Below are 17,459 nucleotides of genomic sequence, written 5' to 3' on the forward strand. Positions count from 1 at the left end.
TCCTAGATACTATATCAAACTAGATTGGTCAATTTGTTTACATGACTCCATAAACATCTATCCGCAGTGTCGTGTCTTTGATGATATGAATCAAAAGTGAGTACTCGAAATCTATGAGATGGGCATACAGGCTCGTTTAAAGGAAACGAAACCACTTAATTAAATTTTTTGAATTTTAGAGCATAGAGAATAAACAAAAGATAGTAATACTGGTGAATCACGGGTTGTGATATTTGGAGACACATTTCGCATTCACAAACATCAGCGTGCAAAACCGATTATAAATTGCTCACTATTGCACACATTATTTTTGTTTTCAAAAATCATTAGGGAGGAGAGTTTTCTGTATTAGAATGTGATATGATGCAAATTCTAGCTCTTCATAAGTATCTCTGTACAAAAAAAAAAGCAGCATATAGATTAAGGCAGGCACCTTCTCCTTTTCTTCTGAATAAGTACAATTTTACCACCCTAATCATCACTGAGGAAATCTACCTACTCTAATCTTGGGTACAAATAGACGAGCTTAAGCCTGTCTATTATCTTGATGTAGACACAGCTTTAATCAAGTTGGATTTGGCAGCATCCATCATTGGGTCTGCCTGGAGCGCCTTGTCGAAACAGAACTTAGCTTCTTCCCATTGACCCTCAGCAACAAATACAAGACCCAAATTATTAAATGCTGGAGCATAGCCAGGCTGGAGTTCAAGAGATTTCGTGAACATTGCCTTGGCACGTTCATAATGCTTCTGCTGGCGGTACAGATTGCCGAGGTTGGAGAATATAGCATGGGCAAGATCAGTTGTCGCCAATGACAAGGCCCTCGTGTATACTTCCTCCGCTTGTGAAGGCTCCTCTGATAGTTGCAGTGAGATACCTAGTGATGTATGTATAAATTAACTAGTGTAAACTTCACTGAGAAAGGAAGAAAATAGATGTAGAAAACTGTTCTGAGATTGGAAATACCTAGATTTGACCATGCATAACTGCATTCTTTAAAACGGGCAACTGCAGCTTTGAGGTACTTTTGAGACTTTTTGAATTGTCGCGCACAAAGGCTATGAAGACCAAGCTGGTGCCATTGCACAGCATCATCTGGATCCTCAGCTATTGCCTACTTGAAGTAGGATACAAAAATAAAAATATACCTTAGTGGACATGAATAAAGCAACAACACGCATAAACCACAATACGCAACAAAAGTAAGAACATAAACGAAACTAGCTCCACAAAAGTAGGCCATAAAAGAAACTGGCTCCTGAAAAGTAAATTGTAGTCTCTACTATAATACAGATACAGTACTCACAATATCCTTGGTGAAAAGCTTGTTGTTTTAATTAGTTAACCTGAATGTATGTAAAACTTTGAAAACATATGTTGTACAAAATGATAGAATATTAGGACAAGTTTACATGCTAGGATATACAAGGATTTTCCCTGTCACGTCGTCCATTATCACAGGGAGCTCATTTTGTCATATATGCCAATAGAAGTAAATGACATCATGATAGCTCTTTTGAATCACCTGTTTTAAACTGTAATCAGCGTGTTCTTCCACCTCTGTCAGGGCATTCTGTTCAGTGGCCAATGCTGCAGAAATCTCATGTTGGGCTTTGTGAACCATGGCAAGCCCTGCCCATGCTATGGGAAGTTCAACAGAAACAGAGTCTCCATCTCTTATAACTGAAGCCATTTCATTTCCTGCCCAGTAAAGTTCGTGGGGATCTTGATGCCGTTCTGCATCCTTGGTTCGGTGTATTGCAACAGCATATCGTGTAGACATACAATTGAGCTCTAATTTGGCCGCCTAAGGAAGATACAATAGCAAAAGAAAAGGCTGGAGTCAATTTCAAATATTTTTTTTTTCTTTTCAACAGTCATTTTGGAAAAAAGTAGCATCAAAGTCTAGTCCTTCTAATACAAATCAACATGCAACACAAGCATGAGTACTAAAGTATTGACTATGCCATATTGCCATTATGAATTGAGTTAGACACAGAGAAGTTCTGCACCACTGTTTTCCAGAAATCAAATTTAAAAAATAATAAACTTTCCATGAAGAATAGACACCAATGGACAACCTCAGTAAATAAGCAATAAATAAATGTAGCAATGAGCCATAAGCACCTTCTCCAAGCACTTGCTGGAACTTCTATGATCACCGGTCATATAATAGGCATTTGCAAGATTAGCCCAGATATGTCCTGCTTTAGGATCTTCATTCAAGGATGCTAACAGACACTCCTTTGCAACATTGATAGCAGAAATGTGATCTGCAGAAGCACCTCCACCAGCATTTGCCCCAGCACCTGAGAATTAACCAAAGGTAAGTTATAATGATGCAGGTTCTTTGACCAGGGCATATATTAAAGCAGCACCCTACAAAAATTGACTGGTATCCACCAGTAACTATCCTAAAAGCTTAAATAGTATACTGTAAGAAAGTAATGGAAGAGTTAATGAAACTTGGAACCAAACTCATCAAACCTATACCTGCAACAACTGAACCATATCTACATAAAAGAAGCGCAGCATAATTGATCATGGCGGTGGGATGATTTTGATCTTTGAGGATCAATTCCTGGAAACATTTTTCTGACAGTTCCAAATTTCCACTGAAATTAGAACATGCAACAGTTTCAGGTTAGAGAACTATAGGAGATCAAAACATATAAAAGAAATCACTAGGTTGTTGAAAAGTAGTAATTTCATCCAATGTCTAGCATGAGAATAACCCCGAGATATTACTGTAACATAATAAGCACACAATACAGACATGCATGCAGGCAGAAAGATTGTTGCACTTCTATTGCAGAACATAAAATTAAATACTACCACTCCACATAATTTTGAAATGGTAGCAATGTTTGAGTTAACCATTGCTCATACCGGCAATGAGATTCATGCTCACACACAATAAACACGTAATTGTGCCTACACACAATTGTTGCTTCCCTTGTTTCTTAGTTACTCTAGTAGCCGGGAACAAAACACTTGAAAAACAAAAGGGTGAATCACTATTACCTTTGAAGGTAAGCAATCCCAAGGTTTGCAAGGCAATCATAGTTGGTAGGGGCAAATGCTAACAAAGATGACAATACCAAAATGGCACTCTGAAAATAACGAAGTCCATATCAGAAACTGTCAGAAAGTTAAAAAGAAAAAGCAACTATTATCAAGAGTGTCAATACTCAATACAGACAATGTACCTGGAGACGGCCAGTTTTAAGCAGTATCAAACCGAGAGTATTCCATACCGCTGCCTGTCTTACATCTGACTGCATCGATTCTTTTAGTTTCGAGAGAATCTCCTCAAGCCCCTGAGGTTCAAGTTCTTCATCCGAACTACCATCCACCGAACTCTCTAGCATAATACACTACACATTTGACAAAAACCACATCATCCTTGAGCAAAAACAAGTCAAACTTCAACCCCAAAGCCCACATTGTACCACAAAAGACTAATCCTACCTGCGCATGATGAATTTGAACCAGTGAAAGCAACTCTGTCCTATCAATGTCAACCTCGGGCCGGCGCAAAATCTCTTCGGCCTTCTCATATGCCAAAACAGCCTAAAACCCAAATACTCATAATTACACTTATCATGACACTAGACCAAAAAAAAAACAACCAATTCAAGAATCTACCTTTGAAGGCTGACCCAGCCTCTGATACATTAGTCCCAGAATGAAATGGGCATGCGCATTTTTCGGCATCTTCCTCGCAACATGAACCAAACCCTACAAGCAATGGCCGCCGCTAAAACAGCGTTAAACCACAGTAAAATGCTTTAACAGAAGTTGCCGCCATTGAAGAAGCTGTCTTACAGTTTTGAGGCTGCTGACTTTTTCTTCACGGGAGGAAGAAGAAGAAGAGACGGGTTGACCAGGCAAAGGCAAGTAGCCGTCTGGGTCAGGTCCATAATCCATGGGGGACTCCACCTTGAAATTTCTGGACCGGCTTTTTCCCAATTTGGTCAATCTTTTAGCTTCGCCATCGGCGGCGTCGGAGTCCCTCGGGGGATGACACGTGGAAGGGACGGCGGCGTCGGTCTCCGGTGGGTCGACGTTGAGATTGGCGGCGGCCTTGGCGTGGTGGTTAGCTAGTTGGGGTTCCTGTCCCGACATTTTTTCTGTGGCCAAGTCAAAGTGGGAGAAAAACAGAGAGCTGTAAAGACTAAAGAGCGTAGAGGTTAAACGGCTTGAAGTGGGTCCGACGACACGTGGCAACCTCTGGAGCAAACATTTTGATGAATGTGATTAAATACTGGCTGACGCGTTGACGGCGTCAAGTGCGTCAGCCATGGTGGTAGTACATAACTTTGTTTTCTATTAGCTCTAACAAGATGGTGGTAGTATAAAACTTTGCTGGACTTTCTTTTCTTTTCTTAATTTTCAGAAATATAAGACAGCCAGATACAAACTAGAGCCATCAGAAAGTAATTATTACCTCCTTTGTTCTCCATATTATGGCCTCAATAGCATCTTTAACAGCTTCGGGTTGACAAAATAGCCATGCATGTGACGAATAATCAGGATTCAGGATCTTTATCCATTTAGTCTTCCGGCAGTGATGAACTTCTTTTGGAACTTGACTGTTATTTAAACTCTGAGCAACTATGTAGCCTTGCATATGTCAATATCTGATAGATAGATAGTCAAGATCGATCTCTTGTCAGCTGACAAAGAGAATTACCATAGTTACAAAAGATTCTAGTAATTAAGTGGCGATCGAGTAAAATCCCTTGTTTTTGTTTCAGGAACTTGTGAGAAGAATCTGACTCCTGTTGAAGACATGATTTCTACATACTTGAAAACGTATGTATTTTTTCTCACCTAGAAAATTGAAGATCATGTATCCTGCTTTTATCTCAAAACTTTTTTTCCTTTTTTATGTTCTGTATTTCGAAACCATTGCTATGTCTGTTAGAAAAGTTTCATGTATTGTCCACTGCAACTTTCAGCGTCACACGATTAATTGAGAGATTGTCCCACTCGTCGGACCAAACTATTTTATATAAGAAAGCTAAATTAAGTTTCTGTACAACTCTAGTTACTGGTTGTTAATTATCACCATCTTTTCGTTAAATGGTTGGATAAATTTTTTAATTCAAATATGCAAATTCAATGTATTGGTAGGTACTGAAAAAAAAAAAACATGATTTCACCAAGCTGACTACTGATTTATCTATGAGGTATTAAATTGAAACGATCTTGAAACTTTTTCCTGTGTACTTGCAGGAGCAGTATGGGTATCACTGAAGCATTGCGGTTGCAGGTAGAACTCCAAAAGCGGCTTCATGAACAACTTGAGGTATGCGGTTGGGAGCCATGTACTGTCTTTATGTCTCTGAGCTGGTTGTTGTTTGGGATCTGTTTACAAGAATATTTTGTAGAGACTCGGAATATATAGAAATTTATGTGCCAGAGTCTAGCCCTGAGAATAACTAATGATTTCTTCTGAATTGCTTCTTCTTCTATACAAACCATATGCTGCTATTATGACTTGCATAATACAAATTTCCAGATAGAGTTTTGTTTTACAGATGCAGAATTTGGTTATGATGCGATACATACATGCCAAAACAATCTCCATTATTTTGGTCTTTGTAGTAGGCAGATGGATGAAAAGGTTTATAAAGTTGAGGTGATTGCTCTTGAGTGATAGTGAGCTTAATTTGCTGAATCAAACCAAGCCTTATAATGTTTAGGTCAAGCAACTTTGGCAATTTGAAGCCACCAACTGTGGGGTTTATGAGTCAAAAGTAGTAAAGTCGTTGGGCGGTTGAGCTGATGAGCCAATGAATTATATTTCATAGAGTTCTGGGGTTTATATATAACTGTGTAGTTCTATCCCATTCTCCATCACACAAACTTTCTCTTGGTTCTTAGAGCTTTTCCTCACTTTATTAGGCAACCTAACAATTTGGAACAAGCTGACTTGAATCTTCAGCTGAGATGATCCTCTTATTTATTACTTTTATATTCCCAGTCCTAAACAAACCCAAAATAACCCATCATAGTCAAATGATGATGTTATTCATGAATGCCAAACCCATCATTTTCAGCTGACGAGCCTTTTTTGGTTTTGTTTTTCTTCTTGGCTGGGTAAGTAGTTTATTGCATGTACTTTGTGGTACCATTTGTCTGTTTTCAGTTTTTTGCTTTCTGTTCAGTGCACTTCTATGTTGGTTTTGATAAGACCACCTTTTAAATATTTTAACAGATTAGTGCAGAAAAAATACACTAGAAAAGACCACCTCTTGTTCGAGCTACTTAGAAAAGTGATGGTCATCTCCATTTAGATAAGCAGCTAGAAACACTGATGCATGTTTTCTCTTCGTTACGGAATAGTTAGCTAGGTGGATGGGAATACTCGTAAAATAACAGAAGAAAAGAAGTAAGAACAGATATGTCACCTAAGAAGCTAGTCAATATTTCATGCAATCGTTTTATAGGTTAAATGTCTACTGCACACTGCTTGCTCAAAGTGCCGTTCATGGAGCAATGGCAGGTTCACAGGCTTTGTAGTTGGGTTTGTAGTTATCCTTTCTCTTATAAGTTTGTTTATCGTCAAACTTGAATGGTTGAAGCCTCTACTTTAACTGCTTCGTCTTAATATGTATCTCATTCAAAATTTTGCTCTCAGAGTTTGAAGTTAAGACTCACATATTGATCTTTTTTTACTTTTGATATTTGGCATATAACTGAGAGCCAGAACCAGGTTGTGATTACTGATAGGATCTGGGCAGAACTGCTTTCTTCAACCAACCAGCCGAGCTTCTTGATCCCCAAAGACGCTGATGAAGTCCAAAAAGAGGAAGAGCCTCCAACGCACAACTGCTAGAAGGGGAAAATTGAAAGATAGCAAGTACTGAAGACATTCCTAGCATGGCATGAAAACACGAGATTGTTTATCCGAAACCTTCTGTTAGAAACATCAGTATTCAGATCTTTCCTTGATGCCCTACTGGCCCAGAATATTGATGGGAATTCACATTTTTGACTGCTAGTATCATCTGTACGTGGAGCGTAATTGCAAACAATTGTATCAGAAGAAGTCAATTAACCATGCCCTAACGAAGAGATTTCTGCTTAAGTTGTTCATTTGATAGAAGCCAAACTAGCATATCAGGAATGGGATTAGCAGAGTCTAATTAAGCTCCCCCTTGTACGAGTTGGTCTTTGCTTGTAGTTGTTTGTATTGCTAGTTGTTTACTTGTTTACTGGATTTGGCTGTTGGCCAATCTTCTGTTAGTTTGTTTTAACCTAGTATGCTGGGTTTGATTCGTTGGTTTAATGTGAGTTTATCAATTTGTTTGCCAGAGAAAAAAAAAATCGTTCTAATTTACAGATGATTAATTAGATTAATATATAGGTGTGCCTGGTTTAATCTGGTCCTGATTTTTCTTCAAGCACAGAGGCCAAAGTTGTTTTAATATTTTAATGTTTTAATGAGTCATGAACAAATGCAATTGAAATTTTCGTTTGATTTCTATTTGATTCTAGGATCAAAACAACATTTTCTCTATGTTCCAGTTGCAGTTGTATAGCTCATTTTCCAGAATGTATAGAAAAAGAAAAAGATGGGATCGATGTAAAAGAATAATAAAAGGAAGTGTCAATAGAAATAAAAAGGGACAAAATCAGAAGTTCCGGGTCAGAAAGAGACAATGACAGATAACAACCAGACAAAGTTTCAAAACACAATGAGGAAGATATTAATAGTACCACCGATAACATATACAAGTCACAGAAATATACGTGAACTATTGTTCTTTAGAATTCTAGCTGGCGTATTCAATAGAGCTCCAAATTAGGGAGATATTAATAGTACGATAACATATACAAGTCACAGAAATATATGTGAACTATTGTTCTTTAGAATTCTAGCTGGCGTATTCAATGTAAACCTCAAAATATATCAAATAGAGATGTATTTCGGCCAGAAAAGTGGAGGTGAGAACCAACTATGGTCAGTGAGAACCTCCCAGGAGCCTCTCACCCGCATGACGAGCAGAAACCAGTGACTGAGCCATTCGCACAGTCTCAGTTGCGCTGCAGTTTGGTCGCAACCTGCTGCCAATTTCTTCCAAATTCAGTGGAGCCAACACATCATCGATCACGGCCCTGGCTGAAAAGAGAGCAAGCTCATTTGAAGCATCCAAGTTGTCCAACTCTGTATCCTCTGCAGATTCCAGAAGCAAGACAAATCCATTAACTTTGTCCTCGGCCGAGAAGATCTCAGTATGAAGGGCAGAAAGCAGAACAGATGCCATTTCCTTTTCACCGCTCTTTCCATCCATTGCAAGTGTGATCAGCTTCTTCAAGAATATGGGATTATACTCAGGTGCTGCAAGATCTTCAAGGCTTTCAATGAGCTCGGGAATATCATCCGAGAGAAAGTATTCGTGAATTATGGACACAATCTCTTTCTCGAACTGCCTCACCTTTTCATCTCCAACTTGCACCTCACCATCTGCACTTAAGGATTCCACAAATGAATCATCAAGCCAACCTTCAAATATTGCCTTGGGGACCAGCGACTGGAACAAGGTTTTTGCTGATGGAATGTCAAGTGCAAGGTCATCGAGGCTGTCTGCCAGATGAGAAAAGCCCTTTGCCATCTGACTGGAACAAATAATTAATGCCTTCCTCAGCCGCCTCCTTTAACAGCTTCGTTATTAATGGTTCAGCTGTCTGAGTCTCCATACCAAGAATCAAAGCTCTTTTCACAACCTCATGATGATAGAACGGAACTCTTAACTCTCTAATGCACCTACAGGCCTCAAGAGTGTCTCCAATTTCCACATATTCTCTCAACAAACCACAAATCTTTTTCTTCACCTTTTCAACAGTTACGTGAGTGCTACCGCTCCACCTCCTCTCCACAAGTTCTGCATGGTGTGGAGCAGAAATATAGTTCTTCTCTGCAGTCTGAATTACCTGAACTCCCTTGGACGATTCAGGGAGTGCTTTATTTGCCCTTGTTAAGAAGGCTGGAGGAAGGATGTCATCAACCACTGCACGAGCAAGAAACAAGGCAAAAATGTCTACTGCATCCAGTATGTCCACTTCACGGTCATCAGCAGAACCAAGAAGGCAAGAAGTATATAAAATCCATCTTGAATCTGCGCAGGGCAGATGACCTCAGCATACAAAGCTGAGAGCAAAACTGAGGCCATCTCTTTCTCCTTATCATGCCGGCCTGTCAATTGCCATGGAAACAAGGAGCTTAATGAAGTGAGGATACTGACTTGAGCTTATTAGTTCTCTGAGGTCAGATGCTGCTTGTCCCACATCATCAGTGCTAAAGTATTCCTCAATGATGGAAGCGACAGTTTTCTTGTATTCGTCCAAGGGATCCACTACAGTTTTCCCAACAAGTTGGTATGGTTCCTATTGAGACAACAGGAGTCGTAGATTATTACATAATAAGAGGTAACATAACACTAAAAACCTAATATAACATAAAATATTCAAAACGCATATAAAAACACACAAGAGAGTAATGTCCTGGTAGCAAGGGAGATAATGAAAACAAGAAATGTCCACTATTTAATCAGGATACTAAACCAAAAATGCAGGAAAGTGTCACAGAAAATATACTACCTTCACATTTTGAGTACCAACAGCATGGTCATTTGGGCCAGGGGGACCATCTGGGCCAGGAGGGTCATCTGGGCCAGGGGGGGCATTTGGTGCAAGTGGCTTATAGTGAAACACCATCCAAAAGGTATAGAAAACTAAGGAGTAGAGGTGGCAAACGGGTCGCTAAGCACGAGCACGGCCCGAGCACGACATATTGTGGGCCTGCCCATTACAAATACAAAATTTCATTTTGTTTTTAAAAATATTAAAAAACTACAATGATGAAATTTGAATATTATTTAAAATCTCATGACAATTCCACCAATGCTATTTCTTTTATGTTGTCAAAATAGTAAAATAAAATAGTATATCCTTGTTTTGACACAAGTATTTTTTTCTAAATATTAAATATATGTTTATTAATAAAGACTAATCTCATAATAATACAACTATAGAATAAAGGAAAGAATAATATGATACTTTTTGAAGAACAAGAGGTCGATCAGCCCATTATATAGATTCAGCAAGCAGTACAAAAATGAAACACCCCTATGGGGTCGACAGAAAGAATCGTTCCTTAGGGAACCCTAAACGCCTATTCTATAACAAGAACAAGCCCCAGGCCACCCCGAGTACACCCACCTTTTAAGGAAGATAAAGCACCTTTATTTCAAACAAAAATCAACAATCTCCGAAGCAAATAGTAAAATGAACCCTTAGAGAATGTGAACTTTGCCACCTAAGTCTGAAATCATTAGCAACGTCGAACCAACCACACTTGAGCGACCTCCGTCGCTTTCGAGCAGCAAACCATTGAAGAGCTTGGAAGCAACAAATACAACCAAGAGAATGAGGAGGCCGAAGCCTGAGGAAATCCCCATGAAAGGAACAGGCCGAGGCCTGAAGAATTGTCGTCGACAGCCATCCACGATAAACCCTAGCAGAGCGAAAGTGCTAGGTCACTTTTCAAGATTTCGGTAAGAATAATATGATACTAAATCTTCATTATATTAATAAAGATTAATCTCACAATAATATACTAAAAACAATATATTTTGAGTTTTTTTTTTTTTCTTTATTTCTTATAGTGGAATATAAAAAATTATTAGAAAACTAATTTTAAAAAGCTAAGATTAAGAAAAACGTTGTAGAACTTAATTTATTTTAATTTCTAAATAGTTATATAAAATTAATTTTTATTTGTTCAAATTAAGATTTTAAAATCGTGATTTATAGTGGGTAGACACGAGCACGGCCGGTTTATTGACCCGGCACGAGCACAACCCGGCACTATATGGGCTCGGGCCATGGGCAGGACCGGGCTTAATGTTTAAGTAAATGGGCCGGCACAATAATAAATGGGACGACCCAAGTACGGCACGAAGCACGACTAGGCTAGCTTAAAATGGGCCGGGCCGGCCCGTTTGCCACCTCTACCGGCCCGTTTGCCACCTCTACTAAGGAGGCATCAACAACATACGGGACAAACGAAGAAGACGGAGATAAATCATTGATCTCTGGAAGTTTTAGTGCAAGGCCTTTAATAAATCTCTTAAGCAGCACTGTTGGGGGAGTATAATGAACTGTGGGAGGGAGAGATCTAATAAGCGGCCCTTCATACGGACGCTGCACTGGTAGCGGGTCTGGAATAGATGGAATAGTGATTGGCGATCGTGGAATTTTCTTTGTTGCAATTTCAATTAAGAGGAGAGCAGCTGGAGTAAGTTGAGCAATAAGTAGAATAGCTAGATTCAATAACAGTTGTACGAATCTGCTGTGCAGTAATCCACGGATGAACATCAGATTTGGTCATGTTGCTGAAATACAAGCAAATAGAAAAACAGTAATATTGAAATCGTAGCTATAATTGCAGGCATATTACTCATACTTGACATTAATGAAACTATAGACATCACTGTTAGAATTAATGCTTTCCTGCTCCATCTGCGAATGTTCGCTAAAGTACGTTCGCGAGATGAGTGCGTTCGTGAAGTGAGATCGCTGCGAATGTTCGCTAAAGTGCGTTCGCAAGATGAGGTTACTGCAGGGAAGAGTCAAAAGCGAGTTCACTGAGAAGTAGTGTTCGCTAATAACAGTTCATGAAATAACTAAGTCTGTTCGCTAAAGGTAGAGTCCGTTCGCTGTTGCAAAACTTGCTGTCGTGAAAGTCTTAACTGTGTGAAAGATATTTTACAGCTACTTGCATTACTATTTGCTCCACTCAAATTTAAGTTAGATATTTTGTATCTAAAGTACTTTTAATCTAGTTTAATATGCTTTCATCTTAGATATTTTGTAGGTTAATCTTGTACCTCATATAAGGAAATAGATGGTTGATGTAAAAGGGTGAACAAGTTCAGAAACTCAAGTGCACAAGTTTGCTGGGTTAAGTTGATATGTTCATGCTTCATTTGCTACTGCAAATTAATCAAATCAACAAAGTTGTGGTTTCGATTATATTTTGTTCAAATACAAAGTAGAAGCTATCAAAAAATATACCAACAATCACACTGCACAAAACCTCTATGCAAGGATGAGCAGTAGAACACAAATCCTGTACGATGGAATGTCAGAACTAAGTTATTCACTTAATACAAGAAAACTGAATAAATCCTTCGGGGGAAAGTCTCAGGACATTAAGAAATCCAAAATAATGTCAAATAGAACAGCTGGTAAAATAAATTTTCCCTGAAGCTATAGACTCATCAAAATTACAGCACTAAAGATCCACAAAATATTCGAAAAGTGGTTTAGGATACAGAAGCTGATAAAGCTAAGAAATGAATCAGAAAATCACATTACACGTTACTCAATACAGAAGAGAATAGATTCTGAAGAGTTTCAATATTCCAATAGAAAACACACACTCACACACACACATCATACAAGGAGAATAGTTTGCTTCAAATACAGAACAATACATAATCTCCCTAAAGTACTTGATCAAATCGGTGAAATAACAATGTCTAGCACAAAAGTCATTATTTGTCATTGAAGTAATAAAAACATAGTAAAACCCTAATTACTTACACAGTCTCTGCAGAGCTTGAACCACGGCTCGTATAGATGGGAAAAGCTACATCATTAGTCCCAATATCAACTACATCAACTCTATATATGATCAGGCTCAGCAGGTTTGTCATTCTGGTTAAAGAAAAAGTAAAATTAAGCCTCCAGGAATCATAGATCGGTTTACAAAATTTCATAGATATATAACGTAGTAGAAGAGAGGTAAAATGAGGATGAACATTACCGATACCAGCCTCAATGGAGTAAAAGAAGTGTTGACTTTGGTTTGGAAAAAAAAAATCAGGAAAGTTTTTCTCTTGTCCTTCGTTGAATCTTTTTAGTATAATGCTTCTACATTGAGCTGATAATTTTTCTCTAGGATGATGGTAATGATACGATACGATACGATTTTCAAGATAATATTAAGAGAGAATTAGCAATATCTCACTATTTTTTACTTCCTGAACTCCTTTTCGGATAAATGCCTGCTTGTTTTTGGAAGCTATGTTATTGTTTATGGTGTAGAAATGCAATCCTTTAGATAACTCTATATAAGCCGCTATCAAAATTACTACTCACAATCTCACATACCTCTTAACTAAGTGGCCGGGTTTCTAAATCCCAAGAAACTTTCTCTGAAGAAACTCAGAAATTAAACTTCCGTATCTAAAAATTTGTCACTCTCTAAAATGGTCTCACTATCCCCCTTGAATAGAGATATGTTAAATCTGGTTGGCGATTGTGAGTTCTTGCACAAGAACATGGAGCTGCTCAGACCTTGTAGCTATCTCAAACTGAATCACCTCTCTACCTTCAAATTAGTCTGGTTTTGTCCTCATAGACAACTTCAGTAATCAGAAACAAAAACTTCATTGATCTTTAGCCAAAGCAAACAAAGGCATCCCTAGATGATCTCTGATGTGGAACCCTGCAGCAGTTGAAATTGGTGTACAGACCCATCAAAGTTTGGCTTGAGAAAAGGAGTGTTCGGCTACATCCATCTATATGAGAAGAATGGGATGCTTCTTGCTCAGGGACTTGAGTTCCTTGAAAACTGTTGCAGCCCCAGAAACCAGTATTAATCCAGTCGAGTAGGGATTTTAAAGAAAAGGATTTTACAGCGAAAAGGTAAGTACAATAACACAATTTTTGCAGCAATACCAATAACTTCTTCAATACTATGGGCAGCAGGATGATTCTGCAGGGAGAAATTTGGAAAAACGACCACTTTTATGTCTTCAAATTGATTTATAACCTAGTTTTCTACAAAGATGAAAAACGACCTTATAGAGAGATAAAAAGTCATAATTATCCTCAACTTGTTCATTAATATTTGTATTTCTGTTATAATTTTTCTCGTAGAAAGCTTCACCTGTATAGTTTCTGCTTGCAATGAAAAAAAAAAAAAGAAGTGAAGGCAAAGAATCTGGAAGTTAAAAAAAATAGCATTTTGATTAGACATGAAGGAGTTCACGATAAGGAGAAAGCGAATTACTAAAGTATTGTAGGCATATGGTTATAATTGAACTGTGTTTTGGATAGTATGACGTGAACAATTTCTCAATCAGCATGTTCAAATGATGATTCAATTTCGTATCACGTTCAAATCATATTCAACATATCTAGGAAATCTTAGCCTAATTTTTAATTGGACATGTTAAACCCCTCCCTTGATTCTTAACAGTGTAATGCCCCAAACTTTAGAATTTTACTTACTTAATAGTTATTAGATGATAAACAATTATCGTTCACTTTTAATTTAAGTTCTGATACTTTTTTTTTTTTTGAATAATAACTTCCGATACTTTTAATGGCCGTAAAAGTAAACTTTTTGCTCGGGTCAAAATTTGAGAAAATTTTCTTCATGAAATTTTCTTAAACTGAGCGCATGAATATGTAGTATGTAAAAATTGGAGCTTGTATGCTAAAGTTATATGCGAAATACTAAAATTACTGTTTGGAGTAAATGGTATAAATTTGAAATATCAATGTTGGTAGGTCAGAACCTACCCACCCAGTAACTTCTCTCTGTCTGTCTCTCTGTCTCTGTCTCTGTCTCTGTCTGTCTGTCTGTCTCTCTCTCTCTCTCTCTCTTTCCGGCGTTTCTTTTTAGTTCGGCCACCAACAAGTGAGCTACCGGCTCCCACAAACGCATCTGCTCCTCCCCTTGAAGTCTGCAACTGTGGCTTGTGACAATTTGGCCAGAGAACCAACACTGAGAAGCTTAAGGTTACTGTAGTAGAAAGTGGTCAACGCCAATTTCTCTCAAATCCAGTCATCTCCGGCGATGAAACTAGGTCCATCAGAAGCGCCTTGAGACGCACTTCATGCTCTCCAAACCTCTTGCAGTGATTTGAAGCATGGAGGAACAATCGAAGGTTTGAAATCTTCACTGTTCAAAAATGGGGTTTTACTGTTGAGCTTGGTTTCGAGCATTTCCATGTATTTTCTGACTTTGTGGTAGTTGAGAAAGATGTTTGGATGGTTGAAATGAGCTTGCTGGTGAAATCTGGTGGCCTGTGGTGGAGTTGCTCGTGGCGGGTGGAGCTGTAGGTGGCCCGTGGAAGCGCGTAGGGCAGAGTTTTGGTTCCTGTTTTTGGCTAGCTAAATTCTATAATCGTTGTAGAACTTGCGTACATGATTTTGATGAAGATTGGAGGAGTTTTGTATAGATTACGAATTTTTGAAATTCAGAATTTCAGTTCTCGATTTACCAGAATCCGACAGTCGGATTTATCTCGAATTCGCTTTAGAATTTATAAATCGATGAATTGTTATTTTTGGTGAAGCTTGGATGGAATCCGAGGTGGATTGAAGGAGTAGAAATTGAAGGAGACGTTTAGAATTTTGATTTCTAACTATTGTAAAATAAATTTATGTCCTGTAATGATCTGTTTATGAGCATTATTTTTGTATAGGACGAGAGGAGCCTCCATTGGAGGAAAATACCGACCGAGTGGATTTTTGTTTTAAATAATGATGTATGCATTTATTTTTAAAATTATTAATTTGTTTATTTATCGAGCATAATATTTCGCTTTGGATTATAATTTTGGCGTTGAATTTTTTTTCATATGAATTTTAGATATGAATTTATTATGCTCAGGCTTGGATTTAGGATTGTTTTTGGGAATATGATTTCATTTACGGAGATTATGAAATTATAATTTATTTGATTTTTTGACAAATTATTTTTCGATGTGATTTCCGGTATTTTACTATTATATATTATTCGTTGACTTTAAGAATTCTGGAATATTATCGGAAATTGGATTTTTGGTGGAATAATATTTATTATTGTTTCTCGCCTATTTATTTTGAACTTGAGATTATCTTAGCGTGTGGGACACGTCGTTGGACATTCATTTGCGAGATATGGGGAAGCCTTATGTATTTATAGATTTACTGGATTTCGAATATGTTTTTTTGTGCCATACTTTGGGGTGATTTTTGTCATGCTAGCATTGAGTCCGCCTTTGTGGCGTTGTGATGGGATCACAAAGGCTGTCCGCCTTTGTGGTGCTAGCTAGTTACTGTTTTTGTGATAGTAATGCTGAAGCCCAGTATCATACTCAAAGGATACTGGTGGCGTGTGGGTTTATGACGGGAGTATGGGAGTACGTACTTTAAATAAGAGTATCGTACCCAAAGGATTAAGTAACTATACTCTAAACTAGATTACCGCGAAAATAAAACTTAGAAAACACATGATAAAAAAAAAAATCTGACAAAGAAAAGACAATAAATTTGGAGATGAATAGAGAAAAATAGATTCTCGTCCAAGCGGGGGCGAGCGCGTGGAACTCATTTATACGTGGGAGCAGGGAGAGAGAGAGAGTACAAAAGCAAAACAAAAACAACCAAGATTTTCATGGGACGGGGATCGTGCTAATATCGATCAGGTTGTACCACTACCACTAAGAAAAACGAAGCATCAGAATAAAATCGATCAATCTAAATATCTCATACCCATAATAACTATTGATCCACCTTTTTAAGAGTGCAAGAGCAACATTTAAACAGTACAAATATAGATCAACAACATACATGAGAGAAGCAATTGAAAATACATGTTCTCCTCAAGAGTTTGCAGCCTATGGTCAGTGAGAACCATCCGCGGCAGATGAACCAAAGGTAGGCAGGAGCCAACCCTTCTGCTGTGCGTGCTCCACGTAGAAACTGAACTTCTCCCTTGCATTTGGAATGTCTAGAGCCAAGTCATCTAGCCCTTCCTTGATCCGGGTGAAGCCTTTGGTCAGCTGGTTGATTGTGATCAGTCCTTCTCTGAAGCACTCCTGAAGCAGATCCAGCATACTGTCATTCTTCTTCTCCATTGCCATAACCAGCGCCTTCTTCACCACCTCATGATTAAAGAAAGGCATTCCGATATCACGAATGCACTGGCAGGCTTCAGCCACGACACCCCCACTTTCATACTCCTCTAAGAGCTTTGTGATCTTGTCCTTTGCATCCTCCACAATCCTGCCAGTCCCACCTCCCCAACATCTCAGGAGCCTCGATCTCACCAGCATGGAGAGCAGAAACCCGTGACTGAGCCATTCGCAAAATCTCGGTTGCGCTGCAATTCGGTGGCAGCCTGCTGCCAATTTCTTCCAAATTCAGTTGAGCCAACACATCATCGATCACGGCCCTGGCCAGAAAGAGAGCAAGCTCATTTGAAGCATCCAAGATGTCCAATTCCGTTTAGGATCAAACTGCGGGTTTAATCACCCTGATCCTAATGCTGCAGGAAGATCTGACCCTCCGTCTGGATTTGATAATGGTGAACCTGCATCATTATAAGGTGGATCACAATCATCATCTTGGTCTGCACCAAGATCATTGAATGACGATGCCAC

General features: G+C 38.5%; 1 protein-coding gene and 1 pseudogene across 1 annotated transcript; both read right to left on the minus strand.

Annotated features, from left to right (window-relative positions):
- Positions 1-361: 361 nt before the first annotated feature.
- Positions 362-4,156, minus strand: LOC112179857 (probable UDP-N-acetylglucosamine--peptide N-acetylglucosaminyltransferase SEC). The gene is made up of 10 exons (XM_024318348.2): positions 3,829-4,156; positions 3,649-3,741; positions 3,472-3,573; positions 3,210-3,377; positions 3,025-3,113; positions 2,494-2,615; positions 2,128-2,309; positions 1,526-1,807; positions 967-1,114; positions 362-877 (listed from the first exon to the last, which is right to left on the minus strand). The coding sequence occupies exons 1-10, from the start codon at positions 4,126-4,128 to the stop codon at positions 540-542; spliced, it is 1,824 nt and encodes a 607-aa protein (XP_024174116.1). The 5' UTR covers positions 4,129-4,156; the 3' UTR covers positions 362-539.
- Positions 4,157-7,976: 3,820 nt separating this feature from the next.
- On the minus strand, positions 7,977-9,729 carry LOC112177383 (annotated as a pseudogene).
- Positions 9,730-17,459: the final 7,730 nt, after the last annotated feature.

This window comes from Rosa chinensis, chromosome 7 (assembly GCF_002994745.2).
Source record: "Rosa chinensis cultivar Old Blush chromosome 7, RchiOBHm-V2, whole genome shotgun sequence".
Lineage (NCBI taxonomy): Eukaryota > Viridiplantae > Streptophyta > Magnoliopsida > Rosales > Rosaceae > Rosa > Rosa chinensis.

Coding starts and splice junctions, on each gene's coding strand:
- LOC112179857 (XM_024318348.2), bottom strand. CDS start 4,128: ATGTCGGGACAGGAACCCCAACTAGCTAACCACCACGCCAAGGCCGCC. Junction 3,574..3,648: donor GGCTGGGTCAGCCTTCAAAG/GTAGATTCTTGA, acceptor TTTGGGTTTTAG/GCTGTTTTGGCATATGAGAA. Junction 3,114..3,209: donor TTAAAACTGGCCGTCTCCAG/GTACATTGTCTG, acceptor CGTTATTTTCAG/AGTGCCATTTTGGTATTGTC.